This window comes from Sus scrofa, chromosome 2 (assembly GCF_000003025.6).
Source record: "Sus scrofa isolate TJ Tabasco breed Duroc chromosome 2, Sscrofa11.1, whole genome shotgun sequence".
Lineage (NCBI taxonomy): Eukaryota > Metazoa > Chordata > Mammalia > Artiodactyla > Suidae > Sus > Sus scrofa.
The window spans coordinates 80,452,074-80,474,977 of NC_010444.4; the positions used below are offsets into that span (position 1 = coordinate 80,452,074).

Genomic DNA, 22,904 nt, shown 5'->3' on the forward strand with positions numbered 1-22,904 from the left:
GCTGCCCACTCTGGAGTGGGGTACCAGGACTATCTCGACAGTTTGGGGGTCAGCCCTAAACCTTCGGAGGGTCAGGGGGTAGGAGTGAGGGCAGGGCATAGGGTCGGGGCGGAGCCAAAGGCCTTTATACCTCTGTCTGCTGCCTTTGGTGGAGTGTTCTGCAAACTTAACTGTAAGCTCCCCCTGTGTCGACCTCAACTAACCCCACCTCCAAGGTTCACCCCCTCCCTCTTCCAGACCAAGTCTGTCCGATTTAGATATTCCTTTTGTGTGTGTGTCTTTGTGTGTCTTTTTGCCTTTTCTAGAGCCGCTCGCCGCAGGAGCGGCATTATGGAGATTCCCGGGCTAGGGGTCTAATCGGAGCCATAGCCACTGGTCAGAGTCACAGCAACGTGGGATCCAAGCCGCGTCTGCGACCTGCACCACAGCTCACGGCAACGCCGGATACTTAACCCGCTGAGCAAGGCCAGGGATCAAATTTGTTAACCACTGCGCCACGACGGGAACTCCCGATTTAGATATTCTTGAGCTATCAATGGCTGTGCCTTACGCCAAACTATGCCTATCTTCACGGTGGCCTGTGAGGCGAGTATTACTGTCCCACTTTCCCAGTAGGAAACTAGGGTTTAGAGATGACTCAGGTCCAGATCTGCCTGGTTTGCTTGGTGACTTGCTTTTCACTCGGCCAGAGGGAGGCGCAAGGGGCTGGGCGAGCCGCGGGTTGGGCTGTCCAGCAGCCCAGACCCCCCCACACCCTACCCAGGCCCCGCCCCATTAAGGGGACCAGGGAGAGCCTTGCCTTACAGCGCAAAGAGAGACCGGACTTCGTGATTGGGCGGTACGGAAGGATTCGGCGGGGCTTCCTACTGCCTGGGAGACTGCTCATGGGCTCAACTTTTGACGGAGGCGTGGCCACAGGCCACGCCCCCTCCAGCGGGCTCATAACTGATGTCTGCGGCGGGGGCGGGGCCAGAACGCGGGCGGCGGATCCCAGCGCGGCTCTCTGGAGCCCGCTGCTGAGCAGCGCCCCGGAGGGGCCGAGCAGGTACAGGCGACTGTGCGGGGCGTTTCGGGCTGGGCCAGGCGGGGGGGCAGAGGCCTGTTAGGGGCCACAGCGGGCACTAGGGGTCGTGGCCAAAGCTGCGCTTCCTCCGGCGTGCGGGAGCCGCTACCCCCGCCCCCGCCTTCCTGAGGCGAAGCCGGCTGCGGCGGGGCCGATTGGCGCCTGCGCCGCTTCCTGCCCCCGGGACTCGGCCAATGCATGGGGCCGGGGCGGGGAACCAGGGGGAAACCGAGTCACGTCAGGAGGGTAGGCCTGTGGGGGAGGCATCACCCCCACTGAACTCTAGGATGAATTCCCTTCCTGGCCACGCTTTGAAGTCCCAGTCCCCACCGACCTACGCAGGGGCCGCGCACCCGCCCAGTTCCCCCAGCGCTCAGGGGTCTCGCCCTGGGTCACGGCAGCTTCGACTAGTCCGGGAATGGCTAGTACCCGCTCCAGCCGCCTCCCCCCCTTCCCCTCCCCCTCGCGTCCCGAGCCCCCGTGTGTTCCCTCCGTTGGCTCTCCGCACAGTGTCAGCTTACACGCCTTATATAGTCCGAGCAGGCTCCAGCCGTGGCCTGCCTGCCGGGACCTGGGGGCGGGGGAAAGGAGGAACGCCGGCCCCGGACTGGCCTTGCCGTCTAGTTCCAGGCTCAAGGATGGCTTGGGGGGAAGCCAGAGCCAAATTAGCCCTGCGATCCACTCCTGGATGAAAAGAATCTCAAGGCTGGATTCGGGCTCCCCTCACCCACCCTGTCCCTTGGGGAAGGGGGGTTGCCGCTGCCTTTCCAAAGTGAAGTCTGCCAGCTAGCAGCCCAGCCAAACTTAACAAGTTACCCTCCTACCCTTGCCCTGGGTGTGCTCAGCGTCTGCTCGTGCCTTCCTGGCACTAGTCCAAGCCTGATGTCCAGAGCTAGGCCTGCCTGTGTACCCACCATGCCAGCTGCTCACCTTTTCTCTCCTCTCAGGAGCGGCACCATGGATTCCTTCAAGGTGGTGCTGGAGGGGCCAGCACCTTGGGGCTTCCGGCTGCAGGGGGGCAAGGACTTCAATGTGCCCCTCTCCATCTCCCGGGTGAGCCTAGATTGAGGGAGGGGCTCCCCCAGGGGTCTTGGGGTGCTCAGATCTCCAGTGGGTGACAGAAAGAGCCTGAACAGGAGTGAGCCACGGCCGGTAGGCCAGGAGGTGCCCAGGTCCAGATATGTGGGCACTGCCACGAAGACTACCAACCTAACTAGGGAGATACTAGGAGAGGAGCCCCCACACTTCCCTAGCACTGCACTGTACCTGATGCTGTTCCACGAAGCTCCTGTGGCCACCTCCAAGGCCCAGGGGGATGCCCATTCTGAGGTCTCCAGGAAGTGTCTAAGCTCCTTGAGAGAGCAATGCTTGGAGCTAGGCCCCAGGCAGGGCTCTCTGACTGCAGGATCTCACTTCATTCTCACTGCCACCCAGGGAATAGCAACTGTCATCCTGTTTTTCCAGATGAGCTAACTCAGGACTCGGAGAGGTGAAAGGGCTCCTTCAGCAACTCCGTGGCAAAACAGGGATTGGAATTCAGCCACAGGGATGGCCAGCAGTCTGTGTGTGTGAGGGGTGCCTCTCCCCGGCCTGTGTGAGGACCTTCCATCCCATCCACTGGTCCCATTCAGGATGGAGTGGGCTTTGACCCCAAGCAGGGGTTGGGATGGGTCTCTAGGACTCTGACTTCAGCTTCTGAGATCCTGTCCTGGTGGGGGTGGAGCTAGGGGCCGGCTCCTCCCTGTGGCAGGGGGATTGCCTTATAAGCCCAAGAATGCAGCCCCACGCAGGGATGGCCAACTGGTGGCTGGAGTCTGCAGGGCTGAAAAAGGCTGGTCTGGGCCTGGACCCCTGACCACATCAGTGGGCCCCTCAGCTCATCGCCCCCAGGCTGTGGCTCTAGCCATGGGATCGGCCGTGGGACATGTAAAACAAGCTGCCTGCCCTGAGAGAGAGTCCAGCCCTTGGGCTGGTATCTCTCACTGTGGTGGGGGGTGGAGGGTGGGTTCAGGAGGAGGTGGGGACTTCCTGCTCCCATATCCGCTTATCCAGAGAGACCCACCCAGGCTCCTGGTGGGCAGGCAGCTATTGGCAGGAAGCCCAGGGCAAGCACAGCCTAGAGGGGGCCGGAGGGTTGTCCAGCCGCAGCTGAGCTCAAGGGGGCCCCAAAGCAGAGTCTGTCGGAATTGGGCTTGGTGGCCAGAACAGCTAGGCTGTCACTGTTCTCAGGGATCCTACCCTGGGAGCTGCGCTGCCGGAAGGGTAGCTAAGGGCAGTGATCTCCCTACCACATATACCCACCCTGTACACAATTCTCGAGTCTCTCCAGCCCTGGAAACCTCCCCCTGTATACCCCTTCCCTGGGAAAGTGCTAGCCAGTGTGACTGGGTAGCTGTAGGCCTTGGCTTGGCCTCTGAGCCTCAGTTTCTTCCTTGGTGAGGATGGGCAACAAAGTAGCCTAGGGGATGGACTTTCAGATGTGGCCTGCTGGGGGCACCCTGAGCCCAGGCTCCCTTGTCAGCAGGCCTAGCATGTGGGTGGGGCCACCAGCTGAGCCCAGCCCTGGAGTTGGACCTAGGCCCTGGTGGGTGGGCGGGTGTGTAGGGTGGTCTTTTCTGAGCTGGGCCCGCCCTCTCTCCCTCTACCCTGACCCCAGCGTGGAGTGGGGAGGGAGGGGCTAGGGCTGGCTATGGGCCCGAGCCTGGGAGATGAGGTAACGTCTGGGATTTGGGGGTTGGGCTGCTCCGTGGAGCCCTCAGGCTGACTCACCCCCCACCTCCGTGCAGTGTCCAACCCCCTGGCTTTTCCCCTCCCCGGTCCCTTGGGCCTCCTTGCTTCTCTCTCCAGACACACCCGACCCCCCACCTCTCTTCTGCTTTTGTCTCTACCTCTCAGACTGCTCCCCTATCTCTCCTGTGCTTCTTGTCCTCCTCACTCCAGGGGAGGAGTAGTCCCCAGCTCCCCAGCCCCTCCCTGGGAGCCAGCTGCTTCTGCCCACCCCATACCCCCCACCTCAGGCTTAGCTCACACTTCCCAGGCCCCAATGTGGGGAGGGAGTGGCCAGACCTGGTTTCCCTTCTACTGACTCACCATGACCTTGAGTAAGTCACTTCCCCTCAAGGGTGTCACTTCCCCATGCCCATTGTAAGGGGTTGAATTGAACTGGAGGTAAGATAGGGGATCCAGACCCTAAACCCAGCCAGAGGGTCAGGGAGTCTTTCCAGCCTGAGTTGGGCTCCAGCCCTCAGCAGAGGTAGCCTGGTAGGGTCAGAGTCCTGGCGCTGCCTCTTGAGTTGCTAGCTGGGTGACTTGCAGCAAGTTACTTAACCTCTCTGTTTTCCCATGTGTGAAATAGCTATATTCCTAGACTCTACTCCACAGGGTTGTTGGAGGATTCAGGATGTGGCAGTACTAGGTACTCAATAAAGTAGGTAGGCTGCTCTTCTAACTATTTAGCTGGTGAGCAAAGGGTCCTCCAGTTGTCTGACTCTTCTAACCTCCCAAGCATGAACTAGAGCCATCAAGCCCAGCTCTCCCTTCTTACCCTAGTGCCATCAGTCTCTGCACTATGATCCCTGAGCCATCTCTCTAGAACCTCTTGCCTGCCTCAATGCAGTCTGAGCATCAGCCCACCTGAGGAACCTCCTGGGGCCACAGGCAGCCTGTACCCCTCAAACCTAAGGAGGTTAAGGAGCCTGTGAGGTGTGAATCTGCCTCCCAGCACTTCATCCTGAGCCTGCTCAATGCCAGGCCCCTTGCCAGATGGCCAGGCAGCCCTGTGAGCTTAGACAAATGAACAGCAGTCCCATTCCTGCCTGTGTTGCTGCCACCAGGCTGGAAGGCAGGGAGAGCCCGGTTGGATTCTTCAGGGTCACCTCTGTCAGGGCCCTGGGAAACACCCGATCCCGGGCCTTGATACTGCTATTGGTTCCTCCTAACCTCAAGGCCAGATCCTGGTTCCTTCCAGCATTCAAGGCCTTCATAAATCACCGGACTCTCTCACAGCATAGGCAGCCCATTCTACCCTCCTTTCACCAAAGCCCGCCACTTCCCAGAAGTCATCTTGATGGTTTCAGGTCATGCTAGTGGTGACCCTTCCACTACTACTATTGCTCCTCATTTGCCACAGGAACCAAAGATTCCCAGCCCAGAGGCTGAAGGATTGTGGGGAGAGGGTGATGTGGCAGTCTGGGGTGATATGTATATTTACAGCCCATGAAGCCCCTGCTAACACATTGAGCCCCATTCAGGCACTGATCACTGGGAACCTAGAGGTGATGCGGCCTCTTCGTGGCTCTCAAAGGGTCCTGGTAGATCCCTGCAGATGGCTCCAGGACAGGGTGCTAGGAATGTGAGAGGTCAGTGAGAGCACCCAGCAGTGGTCAGGGAGGAACTTGCCACACAAACAAACCAGAGGGCATGTCTGGTGGGTGGGACGGCCTGGGCAAGAGGCCAGCAGGGGCCTCAAAAGGCTGCTGTTGGAGCTGAGAAGCTTGGGTTTTAGCCTGAAGGTGGCTGCTTGTTGATGTCAGCAGTTTCTGGACTGAGGGGAGGTCCATGGAGGTGAACAAATAACTAAGCAGAGTAACTGAGTTGATGGTGAAGCTCACATGAAGCCCTACCCTCTCCTAGATCGATTTAGTATCCAGTGCTGCCCAGAATTTTTTTTTTTTTTTTTTTTTTTTATGGCCACACCGAGGCATAAGGAAGTTCCCAGGCTAGGGGTCGAATTGGAGCTGCAGCTACTGGCCTACACCACAGCCACAGCAACTCCGGAGCCAAGCCATGTCTGCAGCCTATACCACAGCTCACAGCAATGCTGGATCCTTAACCCATTGAGCGAAGCCAGGGATCGAACTGGCATCTTCATGGATACTAGTTGAGTTTGTTACCACTGAACTGTGATGGGAAGTCCCCAGAAATGTTGAATGAAGAGAACTCTGGTTTCTGCAAGTGGGGCAGCTTAGGAAGGGTAGGGTTGGTGGCTGTTAGCCTGAGTTTGGTCAGCAGTCTTGGGCTTCCATGACATTCCATCTCTCCTTAGCTCACTCCTGGAGGTAAAGCTGCACAGGCCGGTGTGGCAGTAGGTGACTGGGTGCTGAGCATCGATGGCGAGAATGCAGGAGGCCTCACACACATCGAAGCCCAGAATAAGATCCGTGCCTGCGGGGAGCGCCTCAGCCTGGGTCTCAGCAGGTCTGTAGGCACTGAGCAGATCTGGCAAGTCGGGGCCCCCGTGGGTCCGGCCCGTCATCACCCTTTCCCCTTCTCTTCTAGGGCCCAGCCAGCACAGAGTAAACCGCAGAAGGTAGGTGATGGGCCTGGGACATCTGGGCAGTGGGTTGGGTGGGTCTGGAGGTCTGGGCTGACCTGCCCTCCCTGGTGCCCTTGGTACCGCATCCTTGGCCATGAGAAGAGGGAGGAGGCCAGAGCTGGGGAGTAGGAACTGAGAGTTGGGATGGGGGCTGCCGCACGGTCAGGGCACCACGCATGCCTGCCTGGCTGTCCGTCCGCCTGCCTGCCTGGGCTGCAAGCCGCACTCGTTTGCCCGCCCTCGGGCCGCGTGGGCTGAGATCATTGCTCCCAAATGGGCCCCTTGAAACCTGAGTCGCCCCCTCCCCGTAGCCTCAGGCCAGATGTGTGGGGGTGGAGCTGGGGCGCCGCCGTCCTTTCCGAGCCAGGAGGGCGCCCCAGTCCGGCCAGGCCTCCTCCGCCCCCGCGCCCGCCCTGCCCGCTCTGTCTCCGCCCAGGCCCTGGCCCCTGCCGCGGACCCCCCGCGGTACACCTTTGTACCCAGCGCCTCCCTCAACAAGACGGCCCGCCCCTTCGGGGCGCCCCCGCCCGCTGACAACGCCCCGCAGCAGAATGGGTAGGTCCATCCTGCCCGTCCACCCACGCACCACCCACGCCATCCGTCCACTGCCCCACGCCCGCCGGCTGCCCGCTGCTGCTCCGTCTGCGCTGCGCCCCAGCCTGGCCGGAACCGTGCGGCAGCAACCCTTGGCGGCCAGGGCAAGGACTGCAGGCACAGGGCTCCTCCAAGAGTGTGGCTCCTCCCCTGGCCACTGCCCTCTTGGGGGCTCTGAGCGAGGCAGTGCCCCTCACCGGTGGCCTGGGGTTGGGGTGTGGCCGGCTGAGCCTCAGACACTCAGTGCAGCCTTGCCCCCTGGCTACTCTGACCCCTTACCATCTTTCTTCCTCCCCTGTGTCTGTCCCTTTGTTCCTTTATCTGTCCATCTGTCCATTTCCTTCACAGGTGCAGACCCCTGACAAGTCAGTGAGCCCCCTCTGCCTGTCCCCTCCTTTTCTTCCTTTTTTTTTGGCACTCTGGGCGGTGGCCCCTCCCCACCCTGGCTGCCCTCTCTCACCTTGACTGCCCTCCTCCCTTCCCACTTAGTTACCCCATCCCCCACCCAACAGGGCCCCTGGCCTTGCCCTTCTCACCTCTCCCATTACCATAGCCCACATGTGCCAAATCCGGGGAGGGGCTGCCCCCCCTCTGCCCACCCCTAGCATGAGGTTCTGAGCCACACCCTCCCCACAGACAGCCGCTCCGACCGCTGGTCCCAGATGCCAGCAAGCAGCGGCTGATGGAGGACACGGAGGACTGGCGGCCGCGGCCTGGGACAGGCCAGTCCCGTTCCTTCCGCATCCTCGCCCACCTCACGGGCACCGAGTTCAGTAAGTGCCAGCCCAGGGAAGGGCAGACTCTCCTCCTGGCCACTGGTCCAGGCCTAGGCTCAGCTGGTGCCTGCTCTGGCAGCATGTGACCCCCTGCCAGGGCTCACGGCCGGGGTGGGCCTCTGTCTTCTCTTGGCCAATGCCTGTCTCTGCCCTCTCAGTGCAAGACCCGGATGAGGAGCACCTGAAAAAATCAAGGTAACAGGAGGAGCGCCAGTCCCTCTTTCTCACCTCCTGTCTCTCCAATTCCAGCCACCACCCTGAGGCTGCTCCTGGCTGCCCCTAGCCAGACTTCTTCATTCTCCTTCCTTCTGTCTGCCTTCTTCCCTCCCTCCCTCCCTTCCTCCCTCCCTTCTGTCTCTCCTTCCTTCCACTTCCTCCTCCTTCTCTCTCTGCCCCTCAGGGAAAAGTATGTCCTGGAGCTGCAGAGCCCACGCTACACCCGCCTCCGGGACTGGCACCACCAGCGCTCTGCCCACGTGCTCAACGTGCAGTCGTAGCCTGGCCCTCGCTGGCCGGCTGCCCTCTGCGCCTCTCTCTTTCTATTCCTCCGCCCAGGGCACCCCACCTTGGTGCCTCCAGCTTCTGCCTACCTCACCCATCCCTTTCCTGCCCCTGGACTGAGCCTCCTGCTGGCCTGGCCCTGGCTACCCTCCTGGCACAGGGTCCAGCTCCATCTGACACTGCCTTCCCTCTTTGCCCTATGGTACTGCTGTCTGCCAGGTCTGTGCTGGCTTGGGCATGAAAATAAACATCCTCGGCCCTGCTTTCTCTGCCTCTGTCTTCTGTCTTTGTGGGCTTGGTTTGCATTTGGGGTGAGGGGGTGTCAGATGAGTTCGGATCCAGTGTGGGCCCTGCCAGCCTGGGTCTCAGTGGGTGGGTACCCAGCAAAGAGGGCCCTGCCATCAGAAGGAGCCCCAAGAGCTGCCCCAGAGTCAGTGCCCTGCCCTACCTCACAGCCCTGTGCAAGCGGCCAGCCAGCTGGACCCCAGCTAGGAAAAGCTGCCCTACCTATCCCTACCCCAGGGACCTGGAGCCCAACCTGGCAGTGCATGCACCCAGGCATCTCCCATGGGGCCAGCAGGACCAAGGTGGGGTGGGAGGGGCCATGCCAGGAGTCTCAGCAAGGCAGGGCCTTGAATGGCAGATCTTGCAGCCAGGTGCCCAGGACAGAAGCCCCAGCCCCAGCCTCAGCTACACCCCAGGAACCCTGGCCTGGTGAGAGAGAGTGGGCTTGGCTTTGGGCCTGGGGAAGGGTGGGTAACTTCCAGGGGGACGGGGGTGGGCTCCTCCAAGTTGGCCCAGGCTATCCCCCTCGTCCTGTGGTGGGGTCCCTGGGCACACCCCCTGGAGCCACTTTCCTGGCCTTGGCAGGCCCTCCCACCCCCAGCCCTACCAGCCGCCCACCTTGGGCTGTGGACCCTGCATTTGCTGAGCGCTATGCCCCGGACAAGACCAGCACGGTGCTGACCCGGCACACCCAGCCAGCCACACCCACGCCTATGCAGAACCGCACCTCCATTGTGCAGGCCGCTGCTGGAGGGGGCCCTGGAGGGGGCAGCGGCAGTAATGGGAAGACTCCCGTGTGCCACCAGTGCCACAAAGTCATCCGGTAGGTGGCCTTGTTCTTTTCCTACCCTGGCCTTTCCTGACCTGAAGTCCAGCCCTGGTGTCTTTCCAACCTTTGTTCCCCCATCCATCTCCCCACTCATCTCAGTTGCCCCTATACAAGGATAAGGATCTGAGCCCCAGTTGGAGTGAGGGTAGGGGATCTGGCCTGGGTCCTCCAGTTCTGAATCCGGCATTACTTACCCCTGGCCCAGCCCCATCAGCCTCTGTCAGCATTTGCCCTGGTGAAAGGGTGGAAGTGCCAGCCACACAGCCAAGCTGCAGCCCTAGACTCGCTGCTCTCTGGGCGAGGAAGGGCCTGCCCCCTCCCAGCCCCTCCACCCCTCTCCGTCCTGCTCTCTCTGCTAAGCCTCTGCTCTCAGAGCAGACAGGCCAGAGGTCCCTCCCTCTCTGCACTGCTCCCCGGGGACCAGCAGAATCAGCCAGCCCCCCTAGGATCAGCGTGTCAGATTCGAGACCCTTCTTCATTTTCATCTCTGGCCCTATGCTGCTCTCAACTCCTGTCAGCTCTTGGGCTCTGTGAAGCAGTCCCTTCTTCAGATACCCCCATTATCTGGGACCAGCAGGGTCCTCCCCAGGCCAGATGGAACAGGCAAGCAGGAAAGGGAAGATACCAACTCAAGTGTCCACTGGTCTTCAGGGCTCCCGGGCTCTCCGGGCCTCCTGCCTCCCAGGGCACCAGTTCTTAGTTCAACTTTTCAGGCCTAAGTCAGCAGCCCCCACCCAGTGTAACCGTCCTCCCAGTTCTAACACTGCCCTTGTCTCTCATCTCCCATCATCAGAGTGCGGCAGCCTCAGTCTTGCTGTGTGACCTTGGGCAAGTCACCTCAAAAGCTTGTTTCTTCCCTATTTGGAGGTGGAGAGAATGAACCTTCCCTTTGAAGCTTCAGAATAGGCACTGGGTCCACCCCCTGGGGCTCCGACCCGGTTTGCCTCTACTCCCACTCACTGCCCTCACCTCCCCCTCAGGGGCCGTTACCTGGTGGCCCTGGGCCACGCGTACCACCCCGAGGAGTTTGTGTGCAGCCAGTGTGGAAAGGTCCTGGAAGAGGGTGGCTTCTTCGAGGAGAAGGGCTCCATCTTCTGCCCGCCCTGCTATGATGTGCGCTATGCACCAAGCTGTGCCAAGTGCAAGAAGAAGATCACAGGCGTGAGTGGGGCTGGTGGGTGACTGGGAGGGCAAGTTCCACCCTTGAGCATTGGGGTGTGTTGTTGAGCAACTCCTGGGCCTGGGGACTCTCCCTGCAGGAGCCCTTTGGGTCCTGAGCCTAACCATCGGGCTGCTAAATTAACCCCCCTTTCCATCAGCAAGGATCCTCTTAATAAATGACCTAAATACACTCAAAAGGGCTCAAGCAAGAAAGTTTTGGTGCAAATAATCAGAATGGTCAAGGGTCGCTCACTTCAGGTCCAGCTGAATGAAGGTGCTTGAGGTCTTCAGGAGTCTTTCTACCACATGCCTCTGATTTCATCTGTGTTGGTATCATTCCTGGTATGCTTTTCCCTGGAAAGTGGCAGAGGTGGTGGCACAGTGGCTCCAGGGTTATATCTCCCCAGGTTAGCACCACAGAGTAAACAAGAGTATCTCTGTGCTAGTTGATGCATCAAGAGTCCCAGCGCTGGGGAGTTCCTGTTGTGGCGCAGTGGAAATGAATCTGACTAGGAACCATGAGGTTGCCGGTTCGATCCCTGGCCTCCATCAGTGGGTTAAGGGTCTGACATTGCTGTGAGCTGTGGCTCGGATCCTGCGTTGCTGTGGCTGTGGCATAGGCCACCAGCTGTAACTCTGATTCTGTCCTTAGCCTGGGAACCTCCATATGCCTCGGATGCGGCTCTAAAAAGTAAAAAAAAAAAAAAAAATTTGGAGTTCCCTTCATGGTACAGTGAAAATGAATCTGACTAGGAACCGTGAGGTTGCGGGTTCAATCCCTGGCTTCGCTCAGCGTGTTAAGGATCCAGTATTACTATGAGCTGTGGTGTATGTTGCAGATGCGGCTTTGATCTGGTGTTGCTGTGGCTGTGACGCAGGCCGGCAGCTGTACCTCTGATTCGACCCCTAGCCTGAGAACCTCCCTATGCCACGGGTGCGGCTCTAAAAAGCAAAAAAAAAAAAAAAAAAAGAGTCCCAGTGCTGGGAGTTCCCTGGTGACTCTGGTCACTGCTGTGGCACAGGTTTGATCCCTGGCCCGGGAAATTCCACATGCCATGGCTGCAGCCAAAAAAAAAAAAAAAAACAAAAGGAGTCTTCATTGCTAATACTCATTGGCTTGGCTTGCATCACATGCCCATCTCTGAGCCAACCCCGTCACTAATTGACCAGACCTGGGTGACATCCACCTCTGGAGTGAGAGGTCTGATTGGCCTCACCTGAACTGCAGGACTGGCTCCCTGAAATAAAACCTAAAGTGGGGAGGTAAATGCTGATCAGGCCAAAACAAAGGATGGCTGCTGGGAGTTCCTGTTGGGGTCAGTGGTCCTGTGCAGCAGAAACGGCTCAGACAATAGGGCAGAAGGAGAAATAAGGCTTGTGGATAGAAGAGCTGCCCTCTGAATCGAGTGTGAAGGGGCAGGCAGGGCTTCACCAGGCTGAGGGTGGGCACAGTGGGTGCTGAGGGAGAGTCGGCCGAGCATGAGAGCCCTGACCATCTTACAATGAGCTCGGTCTCATCTGCAGTGGAGGGGCACTGTCAGACCAGAGAAGCGTGTGGAGGCTGATTTTTGAGGGTGTTGGAAGTCTGAGCTGGGGTGGGGGAGGAGCTGGTGGAAGGGACTTCAAAGATGTGCACATCCAGACACTCCCCGTTGAGACTCACAAATGTGCAGATGGAGTTCCCATTGTGGCTCAGTGGTAATGAGCCTGACTAGTATCCATGAGGATGTGGGTTGGATCCCTGGCCTCGCTCAATGGGTTAAGGATCAGGCACTGCTGTGAACTTGGTGTAGGTCGCAGATGCGGCTCGGATCCTATGTTGCCATGGCTGTGGTATAGGCCAGCAGCTGCAGCTCCGATTTGACCCCTAGCCTGGGAACTTCCATGTACCTGGGTGCAGCCCTAAAAAGCAAAACAAACAAAAGAGATGGCTGCTTTGTTGGGATTGCATTTAGCTCTGATAATGGAAAAACCCACTAACAGAGATTGAAACAGAAGGGGTAGGGTTTACTTCCATTGCAGGAATTCCAGGGGTAGAATAGCAGCTCAGGGGTGCCTGTAGGCTTTTCCTGTCTTTTAGTTCTGAAATCCTTAGCATGTGGGCCTATGTCCCCAGGTTTATTGTATCATGGTTGCCAGGTGAGTCCTCAAGCCCCAGACCTACTTTCTTGTTGCAGGCAGAAAGGAGAGAGAAGGGGCAGATGCTTTCTTTTTGACTCTGGAAGGAAAACCAGGAGCTTGCATCTTTATCTCAGTGGTTGAAATTGTTATCCTCTGAGCACCTGGTCTGTGGGGGAAGCTGACAAATCCAGTGTTTTAGCTTCCATCCTCCGTAAGAGAGGAACGCAAAAGAGAGGAGGGTTATGACAGGCTTTTGAGAGGCTAATCCATAGTATCTGCTGTTCCTAATGTATGAGAAAATGGAGACCCTGAAAGATGACTTCAGGTGCTTGAAAGGGCTCAGGACTATTGATTGGCAAAGCCAGAAATTTAGGCTCAAAAATTTGTGATTAAAAATCCTATTCCTGAAGTTGTCTTATGGCACATTGGGTTAAGGATCTGGCACTGTCACTTCAGTGGCACGGGTCACTACTGTGGCATGGGTTTGATCCCTGGCCCAGGAATTTCCACAAACCATGGGCATAGCCAAAGGGAAAAAAAAAAAAAAAAATCTAGGAGTTCCTGTTGTGGCTCAGAGGGTTAAGGACCTGATTTTGTCTCAGTGAGGATGTGGGTTTGATCCCTGGCCTTAGTAGGTTAAGGAAGGATCCAGTGTTGCTGTAAGCTGCAGCGTAGGTCACAGATGCGGCTTGGATCTAGTATTGCCATGGTTATGGCTGGCCACAGCTGCAGTTCCGATTCAATCCCTGGCCCAGGAACTTACTTCCATATGCGCCAGGTATGGCAGTAAAAAGAAAAAAAAAATCATATTCTTCCCACCGAAGCTAAATATATAGCACAGCCTGGCCAGGTCTCCTTCAGGACAACCTAGCTGCCACTGGAGCTGGGCTTGGGACTTGGGTCAGCACATGTCATGGGCTAAGAGTGATGCAGCATCTACCTTCTCCTACTCGTTCTCTTTATTATCCCCAGGGTGTCCACGCTGGGGACACTCTGTGAAGAGACAGCCGTGGACCTGCCCCCAGGAACTCACACAGAAGAAGGGTAACAAGGGCTGAGCAGCCCGAGGAAAGGGGGGTGAGCAGGCAGCATGACAAATTGAGGAGGTTCCATTTGTACCTGAATGAAAACTGAAGCCCAGAGAAGGGCAGAAACTGCCCAAGGCTACAGAGCATGAGGGCCCAGCCACAGCAGCCCCAGGCACTGCCGACTTCCAGTGTGGGCTGTCTTGCCACTCACGCTTCTCCCTCTTACTGGATCCATAAGCAGAGCTTCCAGATGTGACCAGAGAGTTCTGTGGTGTTTTTCATATTAATGACCATTACCTTGAACTCAAGTGCTGGAAAACTCAAAATAATGGCAACTATCTCTCACCTAAGGAAGTCCAGAGGTGGGCAGTCTGGGGCTGTAGGCAGATCCAGGCTCCTGTATCTTCTTTCTCGGACATGCTCAGCATTAGCTTACTTAACCACTCATAGTCCAAGATGACTCTTAAGCCTCAGGCAAAATTTCCATGTTCCAACTAGCAGAGAGTTGAAAAGGCAAGAAGGAATGGAAGCCATCTTTAGAAGATGCTGCCACCCAACCCTTTTATTTCCATCCCATTGGCCAGAACTCAGTCACATGACCATGCTCAGCTGCAAGGGAGGGCGGGAAATATAGTCTATTTTGTATAGCTATATGCCCAGCAAAGAATGGGGGTTCTATCAGTAGACTGGAAAGGGAGAATGGATATTATCACAGTCTCTGTTTGCATTGTAGGGCACTTACTGTGTGGAGACATCCAGCTTCACAGTCATACTGTGAAGTCAGTTTAAAGTTGAGTTTTCTCATCTTAGCAGATGAGGACATTTTGGAGTGCCCAATGGGGTACAGTGGGTTAAGTATCCAGCATTGTTTCTGTGGTGGCGCAAGTTTGATCCTTGGCCCGGCACAGTGAGTTAAAGATCCAGTGTGGCTGCAGCTGTGGCGTAGGTCACAGCCAAGGCTCGGATTCCATCCCTTGCCCAGGAACCTCCATGTGCCATGAGTTCGGCCAAAAAAAGAAAAAAGAAAAAAAAAATGCAAAAAACAGATGAGGGAAGTTTTGTCCAACATCATAGTCATCTCCCCACCAGACTAGGCCACGCCCTATTGGACTTTTCTAGCAGGATGGGCTGGATCCCAGAAGCTTTCTTAAGCTGGGCATCTGGATTTGCTTTCCACAGATCAAGGCACAACTGTTTGCTGACGGCTCTGCCTGCCTTATACCACACTCTTATCCCACCCTGTCCTAGTTCTGAGTGGGCAGGGTTATCACCCAGACCACAGATGAGGTGCCAAGGCTTTCAGTGCCTGGCTGGCTCCTGGGTCCTAGAATAAGCCCAGAAGAAGGTAGCCAGCCCTGCTCCTACCCCAGCCTAGGCCAACAGTTCCACAGTGTGGCTTCCCCTCTGCAGGATCTCCAGAGCCTAACAGAGGGCCCCTTCCTCACCCTCCTATGGGGCAGGAGGCTAACCTTCCCAACTTGCCGTGGGCCTCAGGCTGTGCCTGCTCCTGGTACTTGGAACTGTGCCTGCTCTTGGATCTCAGAGTGGAACGCGGGGAGAGAAACACAGGGCAATCAGATTGTTTCAGCAGAGTTGGAGGGAAGCTCTGGGGGGATGGGAGAGGGCATATTAGAGGGGACACATCTAGGGTTCCTGCTGTGGTGCAACAAGATTCATGGTGTCTCTGCAGTGCTGGGACGCAGGTTTGATCTCCAGCCTGGCACAGTGGGTTAAGGAACTGACATTGCAGCTGTGGCTAAATTGCACCTATGGCTTAGATCTAATTCCTAACTCCATATGCCACAGGGCAGCTAAAAAAGAGAAAAAAGGAGTTCCCATTGTGGCTCAGCAGTAATGAACCCGATTAGTATGCATGAGGATTCGGGTTTGATCCCTGGCCCCGCTCACTGGGTTAGGAATCTGGCATTGCTGTGAGCTGTGGTGTAGTCTGGCAGCTCCATCTCTGGTTTGACCCTTAGCCTGGGAATTTCCCATATGCTACACATGCAGCCCTAAAAAGAAAAAAAAAAAAAAAAAAAAGGACATGTCCTGGTCTGGGGACCCTCTGGAGCTCTATGCTCTCAAGGCTCACCACTCACCATAAGCACCCCTTACTCCAGTGCTTCAGCCACGGAGGAGTAAGTTTTGCCAGTGTGCTGCTCCCCTCACTGCAGGGCCTTTGCACAGGCTGTCCTTTCTGCTAAGAAGACTCCTTAGTGTCCTCTTTACCTCATTCCTTCTCATCTGGGACACTAACGGCACTTCCTTGGGGCGCTTTCCCTGACACCCACCCTCTCCACCAGGCCAGGCTCCTCACAGTTTGCTCGCTACCCCCCAGGCCTCTTGTCTCCTATCTTCCCCAGGGGTGAACTCCATGGGCTGGGACCAGGGCTATTTGCTCACCAATAATACTGTGCCCTGTATATATGAAGTGGTCAGTAAACACTTGAAGGAGTGGATGCTGGAGTTCCCTGGTGGCCTAGTGGTTAAGGATCTGGTGTTGTCAGTGCTGTGGCTGGGGTTTGATCCCTGGCCTGGGAACTTTTGCACATCAAGGGGGTGGCCAAAAAAAAAAAAAAAAAAAAAAGGGTGCACGGAAGTGGCCTTGTAAACTGAACTTAAAACTTGAGTAGAAATTAGATTGGAAAAAGATCGGGGGAGAATGCTCCATGCTCCAAGCAGAGGGAACAGCTTGTGTCACAAGGCAGCACCCGAGGAGGGTGTGAGATGAGGCGGAAGAGGTGGGCAGGAGCTGTGTTAGAAGTTTGGCGCTGGGGACTAATGAGGTCAGATGTGCCTCCTTGGAGTACAGGGAGACAGCTGGGGGAGGGCTTGGGTCAGGGCAGTGGGGACAGGAGAGGCAGGCAGATTTAGGAAGCTCTGGGGGTAAGAGACATGGAAAACTGGCTCATGGGTTTTTCTGGATGCTGGCAGCAACCTACCTCCATGCCACATGCCCACTGGGCCCAACCCCAGGCTCCCCACGCTCCAGCCCCAGCACCCCCCCTGCCCCGGTTCCATCAGCTCACAGCCCAGTTCCTTCCCTGGACCCCATGTCTGGTCCTTGAAAAGAAGCAACACCAGACAGTGGGAAGAGCCAGCTTTGGAGTGAGCCAGACTTGGGCTCAAAACACATCTCTGCTGTCTATTGGCTGTGTGACCTGGGGCAAGTCACTTTCTCTGAGCTGTACTAAAATGGGGGTGGCAGTAACTTCTCAGCTGGGGTGTATGTGAGATGTGACATTGCTCTTATAGAGGGCCAGCTGAGAGCCAGGTGCTTCCCATGCTTATGTCTTGCTTGGTCCACACTGTTTTTTTCTTTCTTTGTTTCTTTCTTTCTCTTTTCCTTCCTTTCTCTCTCCCTCCCTTTTTTCTTTTTTCTTTGTCTTTTTTTTTTTTGCTTTTTAGGGCCACATTCGCGATATATGGAGGTTCCCAGGCTAGGGATCAAATTGGAGCTGTAGCTGCTGGCCTACACCACAGCCACAGCAATGCAAGATCTGCCCCACGTCTGCAACCTACACCACAGTACAGGGCAATGCCAGATCCTTAACCCACTGAGCGAGGCCAGGGATCGAACCCATGACCTTATGGTTCCTAGTTGGATTTGTTTCCACTGCACCATGATGGGAACTCCCCTCCCTCCCTTTCTTCCTCTCCCTTCCTTTCTTCCTTCCATTCTTTCTGCAGTAACAAGGCCAGATCCTTAACCTGCTGAGCCATAGGAGAATCCAACTCTGTGTTTCCTTTTTTTCTTTCTTTTTCCTGCTACAGCTACAGCATATGGAAGTTCCCTGGCCAGGGATGGAATCTGAGCCGCAGCTGCCATCTATGCCACAGCTGCAGCAACACCATATCCTTAACCTACCTACTGCACCAGGCAGGAGATCAAACCTGCGCTACCTGAGACAACGCCGGATTCTTAACTTGCAGCACCACAGCAGGAGCTCCCTATGTTTCATTTTTAAATTAATGGCCTATATAAAAAAATCAGATGTGACTTTAACACTGAGATTTCAGCCTGAGCCTTCCAGGCATGCCTGATGAGACGGTCAGCAGCACCCCTGCAGGCAGAACAGGTGCTCCCCCACCACACAGTCCCAACCCAACTTGCTCCTTTGTGGAAGGCACCTGGCCATGGCAGGCACTAGGTTTGGGACCCCCAGCTTCTGATGTGAGGCCATCTTCACAACAAGTCTGCAGAGCTGGGATTAGGTTCCCCATTCACGAAGGGAAGGAGCCAAGTGTCAAAAGAAGGTAAAGTTATTGGCCAAGCCACCAGCTAAGCAGCAAGGTCTAGTGGGACCCACAGATCTGATCTGACAGCCCCCTCAGGGCTCCCCACTGCTCTCTGCCTCTGCTGCCCAGGGAGAGCTCAACCCACCAGCAAGCCCCTGCTTTGTCAGACCTCCAGTGGAACAAGTTAACCGAAGTCATGAGCACACTCACAGGCCAGGCACTGTTGGGATATATCAGCTAATAGAACAGTTGACATTTTGTGCTTTCCTTGGCCTTATGTTGGGGCAGGAAGAAGAATGGGGTGAAGCAGACAATAAGAAATAGACACAATAGGTAGGGAGCTCCCGTCTTGGCTCAGCAGTTAACAAACCCAACTAGCATCCATGAGGATGCGGGTTCGATCCCTGGCCTCGCTCAGTGGATTAAGGATCTGATGTTGCCGTGAGCTGTGGTGTAGGTCGAAGATGCATTGGATCCTGCGTGGCTGTGGCTGTGGCTAGGCTGGCAGCTGTAGCTCCGATTTGACCCCTAGCCTGAGGAGCTCCATATGCCACGGGTTCAGCCCTAAAAAGACAACAACAACAAAAGAAAGGGAGTTCCCTAGTGGTTTATGGTCCGGTGATGTCCCTGCTGTGGCACAGTTTCAGTCCCTGGCCCAGGAACTTCCACATGTCGTGGGTGCAGGCAACCAAAAAAAAAAGAGAGAGAGAGAGAGAATAAAAAGAGAAAAAGGAGAGAGAAAAGAGACACAATAGGTAAACCACCTGGTAGTATGTTCATATGGAAAAAAAAAGGAAGTGCAGGTTTGAGCTATTGGGAAGGCAGGTTGGCGTATGAACTGATGGTGTCAGAGTGGGTCTCCTGGAGGAAGTGACATTTGAGCAGAAACTTGGAGAAGCTGAGGGCTGAGCCTTGCAGATATCTGGGGCAGAGCAGTCCGGGTAGAAGGACAGCTGGTGAAGCTCCAAGACGGTGTGCCTGGTGTGTCAACTGTGGGCGAGAGGCCCTGTGGGGAAAACAGAGGGACAGGCCAGATTGCAGGCCTCTTGGCCTTTCGGAGGGCTTTGGCCTTTTTTTTTTTTTTTTTTTTTTTTTGGGTCTGCATCCTTGGCATGTGGAAGTTCCCAGGCCAGAGATCGAACCCATGCCATAGCAGTGACCCCAAGCCACTACAGTGACAATGCTGGATCCTTAACCTGCTGAGCCACAAGAGAACTCCGGGGCTTTGGCTTTTGCTCAGAGAACTGTGAAGCAAGCAGGGATTGGAGCATAGAGAATGTGGCCTGGCCTAGGTTGCCGTCAGTCTGGAGCCACCAAGGGAGGAGCAGAAGCCGGTTTTGTGCAGCAACCCAGGTCAGAGGTGCCGACGGCTCACATCCCACATCAAGGAGGCTGTGAGGGGGCTGCCTCACAGTCTGGTGGCTCAGTGGGTTAAAGATCCAGTATTGTCACTGCTGTGGTGCGGATTTGATCCCTGGCCTGGGAACTTCTTAATGCCCAGGCACAAGCTCTCCCCCCAAAAAAAGGCTCTCCGAAGTGGTCAGATTCCGGATGTATCTTGAAGGGGGACTTTTGTGGTAGACCCGAAGTGGGGTGTGGGAGAAAGTGGGCATTTGGCTGGAGCAGATGGAGTTGCTGTCAACTGAGATGGAGACAGCTGTGGGGCTGGGGGAGGTTTGTGGCGACAGGGAGCTGAGCTTTAGATGTGGCGTAGTAGACAGCCACAGGGAAACCTCAGGGTTGGGGGCTGTGGGTGTGCAAGCAGTGGGTGTGCACATGTAACATTTACCATGAAAAAAGAGGGCCAAGCCTGCCTTCCTGGGTCCTGGGCTCTGGAGAGGAGGGTGCTGGGCTGCCAGGTGACTCTCATTTCCTTCCAGGAGATCATGCATGCCCTGAAGATGACCTGGCACGTGCATTGCTTCACCTGCGCAGCTTGCAAGACACCCATTCGGAACAGGGCCTTCTACATGGAGGAAGGGGTGCCCTACTGCGAGCGAGGTATGGGGTGGAACGGGCAAGGGGGTGGGGCAGGGTGAGGGGGTCGGGCAGGGGGACATGCTGCGCCCCCTTCCTCGGTGTATCTTCAGACTATGAGAAGATGTTTGGCACAAAATGCCGAGGCTGTGACTTCAAGATCGATGCCGGGGACCGCTTCCTGGAGGCGCTGGGCTTCAGCTGGCATGACACATGCTTTGTGTGCGCGGTGAGTGCCCCTCCCCAGAGCCCTGTTCTTCACTGGCCTCCCTCCCACCCCTGCCTCTGAAAACAGAGATTGGGAAAGGGCCTCTCCTGCCTCCCCCAACCCCATGTGACTGGACCTTGGCTGTACCCAGATATGTCAGATCAACCTGGAAGGAAAGACTTTCTACTCCAAGAAGGACAAGCCCCTTTGCAAGAGCCACGCCTTCTCCCATGTGTGAGCCCCTCCCATGGGCCGCTGCCCACCCAGCCCTGACTGAGGGGTCACTGGTTCTGGAGTCATTGCCCCAGATTTCTGGGTAGGGCTAGCAAAAGTCGCCCCAACCCCAACTCCTGGCCCGAGCCCGGGGTTCCCTGGGCCCTGCCCCACCTCTTTTACCTCCTCTCACTCCCTCCACCACCACCTCACACTGGTGCTGGCCACACCGGCCCCTGTTCACATCCAGAGCCACAATAAACCTGTATCCAGCCGTGTCCCTTGTGTACTTCCTCCTACGCATCAAGAAAGGTGGGTTCTGGAGTTCCCACTGGGGCATGGTGGGTTAAGGATCTGGCATTGCTACAGCTGTGGCTTGAATTCAGTCCCTGGCCTGGGAACTTCCATATGCTGTGCGTGCAGCCGGAAAAAAAAGTGAGATCTGAGGCATGGAGCAGAGGGCTCACGGTCAGCAGGAGGTGGCAAAGGGGAATCCGCTCTGCTGGCCGAGACGGGTGCAGCGTCGAGGAAGCCTGGTCTGGCCCTGGAGGTGAGGTACGTCTGTAGAGGTGGGATGTGGAAAGTAGTGCCCCAGAGTGAGGGTCCATCATGTGGTGCAGCCGGAGAAGGCAGGGCTGGAGAGGGCAGCCCTCAGGTCCTAGGAGGCCACACGTGTGAGGCCAGGAGTGGGAACGACCTCCTGAGGACAAGATGGGGGTGGGAAGACCAGGGCACAGGAGAGTTCAGGTTTGTGTGGTAGAAAGAGCCCCGAGAGCTGTGAGCAGGGCGGGCAGAAGAAGGGAGACTAGGACAAAGGCCGGGCACCAGGGGAAGGAAGGAAAGCCACATGGCAGAGATGGAGCTCAGTGACAGTTCCCAGGGAGCCTAGAGCAGAGGCCTGGGCTGAGGGATGAGGAGAGGAAGGGAGACGAGTTTGCCAGGTGTCTGGAATATACCAGCCATTCCTTACATTGATCCTCCCAGGAACCCTGTGAGGTATCTGCAGTTACTCTCATTTTACACAGGAAAACTTAGGAGGCCTGATCAAGGTCGTGCGGCCACTGAGCCACAAGCCACGCTGGAAGCCAGGCCCAAAGCTGGGTGCACCATCCTGGCACTGGCTGGCCCTGAGTGCCATGCTCCAGGAACGCCCCTCAGAAGCTCACTTCTGGGAGTTTCCTTTGTTGTTCAGCAGGCTAAGAACCCAACTAGCATCCACAAGGATTCAGGTTCCATCCCTGGCCTTGCTCAGTGGGTTAAGGATCCAGCATTGCTGCAAGCTGCGGTGCAGGTCGCAGGAGTGGCTCAGTTTTTGTGTTGCTGTGGCTGTGGTGTAGGCTGGCAGCTGCAGCTCCAATTTGACTCCTAGCCTGGGAACTTCCATATGCGGCCCTAAAAAGAAGCTCTCTTCTGCCTGTTACCTCAACACTTGGAGGCTTTGTTTGTGGCCCCCTCTTTCTCTGGGGCCTCTTGTTTCCTCCTGGTGCCCTCCACTACTCCAGGGGGACTGTTATTTCTCGTCTTCCAAGCTTGGACTGGAGAGGAACCGAGGAGAGTTCCCAGACTAGGCCAGGACAATGCAGCGTGCGCAAGGCCACCTGCCCTCGGGCACCCTGGCATGAGGACCTTCAGCACGTCTGAAATTGTTGGCAGTCTCAACAGGTGCTTGGGCCTAAGCCCTTTAAGAGAAGAGAAGGGCCTCTCTGTTGTGTTTGTCTCAAGGACCCCTGGAGCATGAGGGCAGGGCTTCCTGGTCATTTTCTTGATGTCTTGCCCGAGCCTAGGATGGTGCCCAGCACGTGAATGCCAGGCTGAATGAGGTGCCTGTGAGATAGTTAAGAGACAAATTCAGGGAGCAGCTGAAGACTCAAGTCCAGGTTCACCTTGGGTTCAACTGGGGCAGATCCAGGGCAGTTATCACAGTCATCATTGATTCCCAGAGAGGGGCCCAGGCAGGTCACATCAGAGGTAAAGCAGGTAGGATGTGGTTCTCTCTCAACCTAGACCTCCCTGGCATATTAAATGTATAATACCTTTCATTTCCACAAAGCAAAGTACTCTCTCCCACTTCTCTTGAACCATGAAACCCTCTCAGTCCATCCTTGGTTTCCATGGATACGAGCAAGCAAGAGCACAGGGGCGGAGGGTGAGTGCTGCTAGGAACCGACTGTGGGGAGCCTTCTGGGGGCAGCCCTGGGAATGCTGAGCTCTGGCCAGATCTGCTAATTTACCAACAGCATCCAGAGATTCAGATTTTTATGTGAAATCTGGTTTTTCAATATTGGCAACTGAGTTAGATTTTTTAAAAAAATCCTATTTCACAAAAAATATTAAACATGGGCCAAATCCAGTGCGAAGATGGCCAGGACCCCAGCATGGAAAAGAGACAAAGGGTGGGGACGCAGCAACATCACAGCACAAGGCAGAGAAAGCAGAAGGAGCAGCCAGAAGCAGAGCACCACAGCCTCCTGAGAGAGCTCAGGGCAGGGAAGCCCGGGTGGGGCAGGAGTGTTTCCAGAAGTCACTACGCATGTCAATCAGGCAGATAAGGCCAAGGAACCCCTGTGGCATTTTGCAACAAGGGGCTGTTGGCCA

The 22,904-nt window shown here is 56.3% G+C and overlaps 1 protein-coding gene across 15 annotated transcripts; it reads left to right on the forward strand.

The window, feature by feature from the left end:
* On the forward strand, positions 940-20,587 carry PDLIM7 (PDZ and LIM domain 7). 15 transcript variants are annotated; one of them, XM_021084379.1, is made up of 14 exons: positions 940-1,045; positions 2,011-2,116; positions 6,108-6,259; positions 6,341-6,371; positions 6,814-6,932; positions 7,320-7,340; positions 7,608-7,744; positions 7,906-7,942; positions 8,901-8,962; positions 9,119-9,356; positions 10,343-10,523; positions 19,792-19,912; positions 20,002-20,117; positions 20,248-20,587. In XM_021084379.1, the coding sequence occupies exons 2-14, from the start codon at positions 2,021-2,023 to the stop codon at positions 20,332-20,334; spliced, it is 1,398 nt and encodes a 465-aa protein (XP_020940038.1). In that variant the 5' UTR covers positions 940-1,045; positions 2,011-2,020; the 3' UTR covers positions 20,335-20,587. The 15 variants fall into 15 exon arrangements, with proteins under 15 accessions (XP_020940038.1, XP_020940035.1, XP_020940039.1 ...); XM_021084376.1 differs by having other exon boundaries at positions 8,901-9,356; XM_021084380.1 differs by lacking the exon at positions 7,320-7,340.

What these genes read in the sequence shown, in the direction of transcription:
- PDLIM7 (XM_021084376.1), top strand. Translation starts at nt 2,021, where the DNA reads ATGGATTCCTTCAAGGTGGTGCTGGAGGGGCCAGCACCTTGGGGCTTC. An exon ending in TGCCCCTCTCCATCTCCCGG is followed by an intron (nt 2,117 to 6,107) that starts GTGAGCCTAGAT and finishes ATCTCTCCTTAG; the next exon opens with CTCACTCCTGGAGGTAAAGC. An exon ending in CACAGAGTAAACCGCAGAAG is followed by an intron (nt 6,372 to 6,813) that starts GTAGGTGATGGG and finishes GTCTCCGCCCAG; the next exon opens with GCCCTGGCCCCTGCCGCGGA.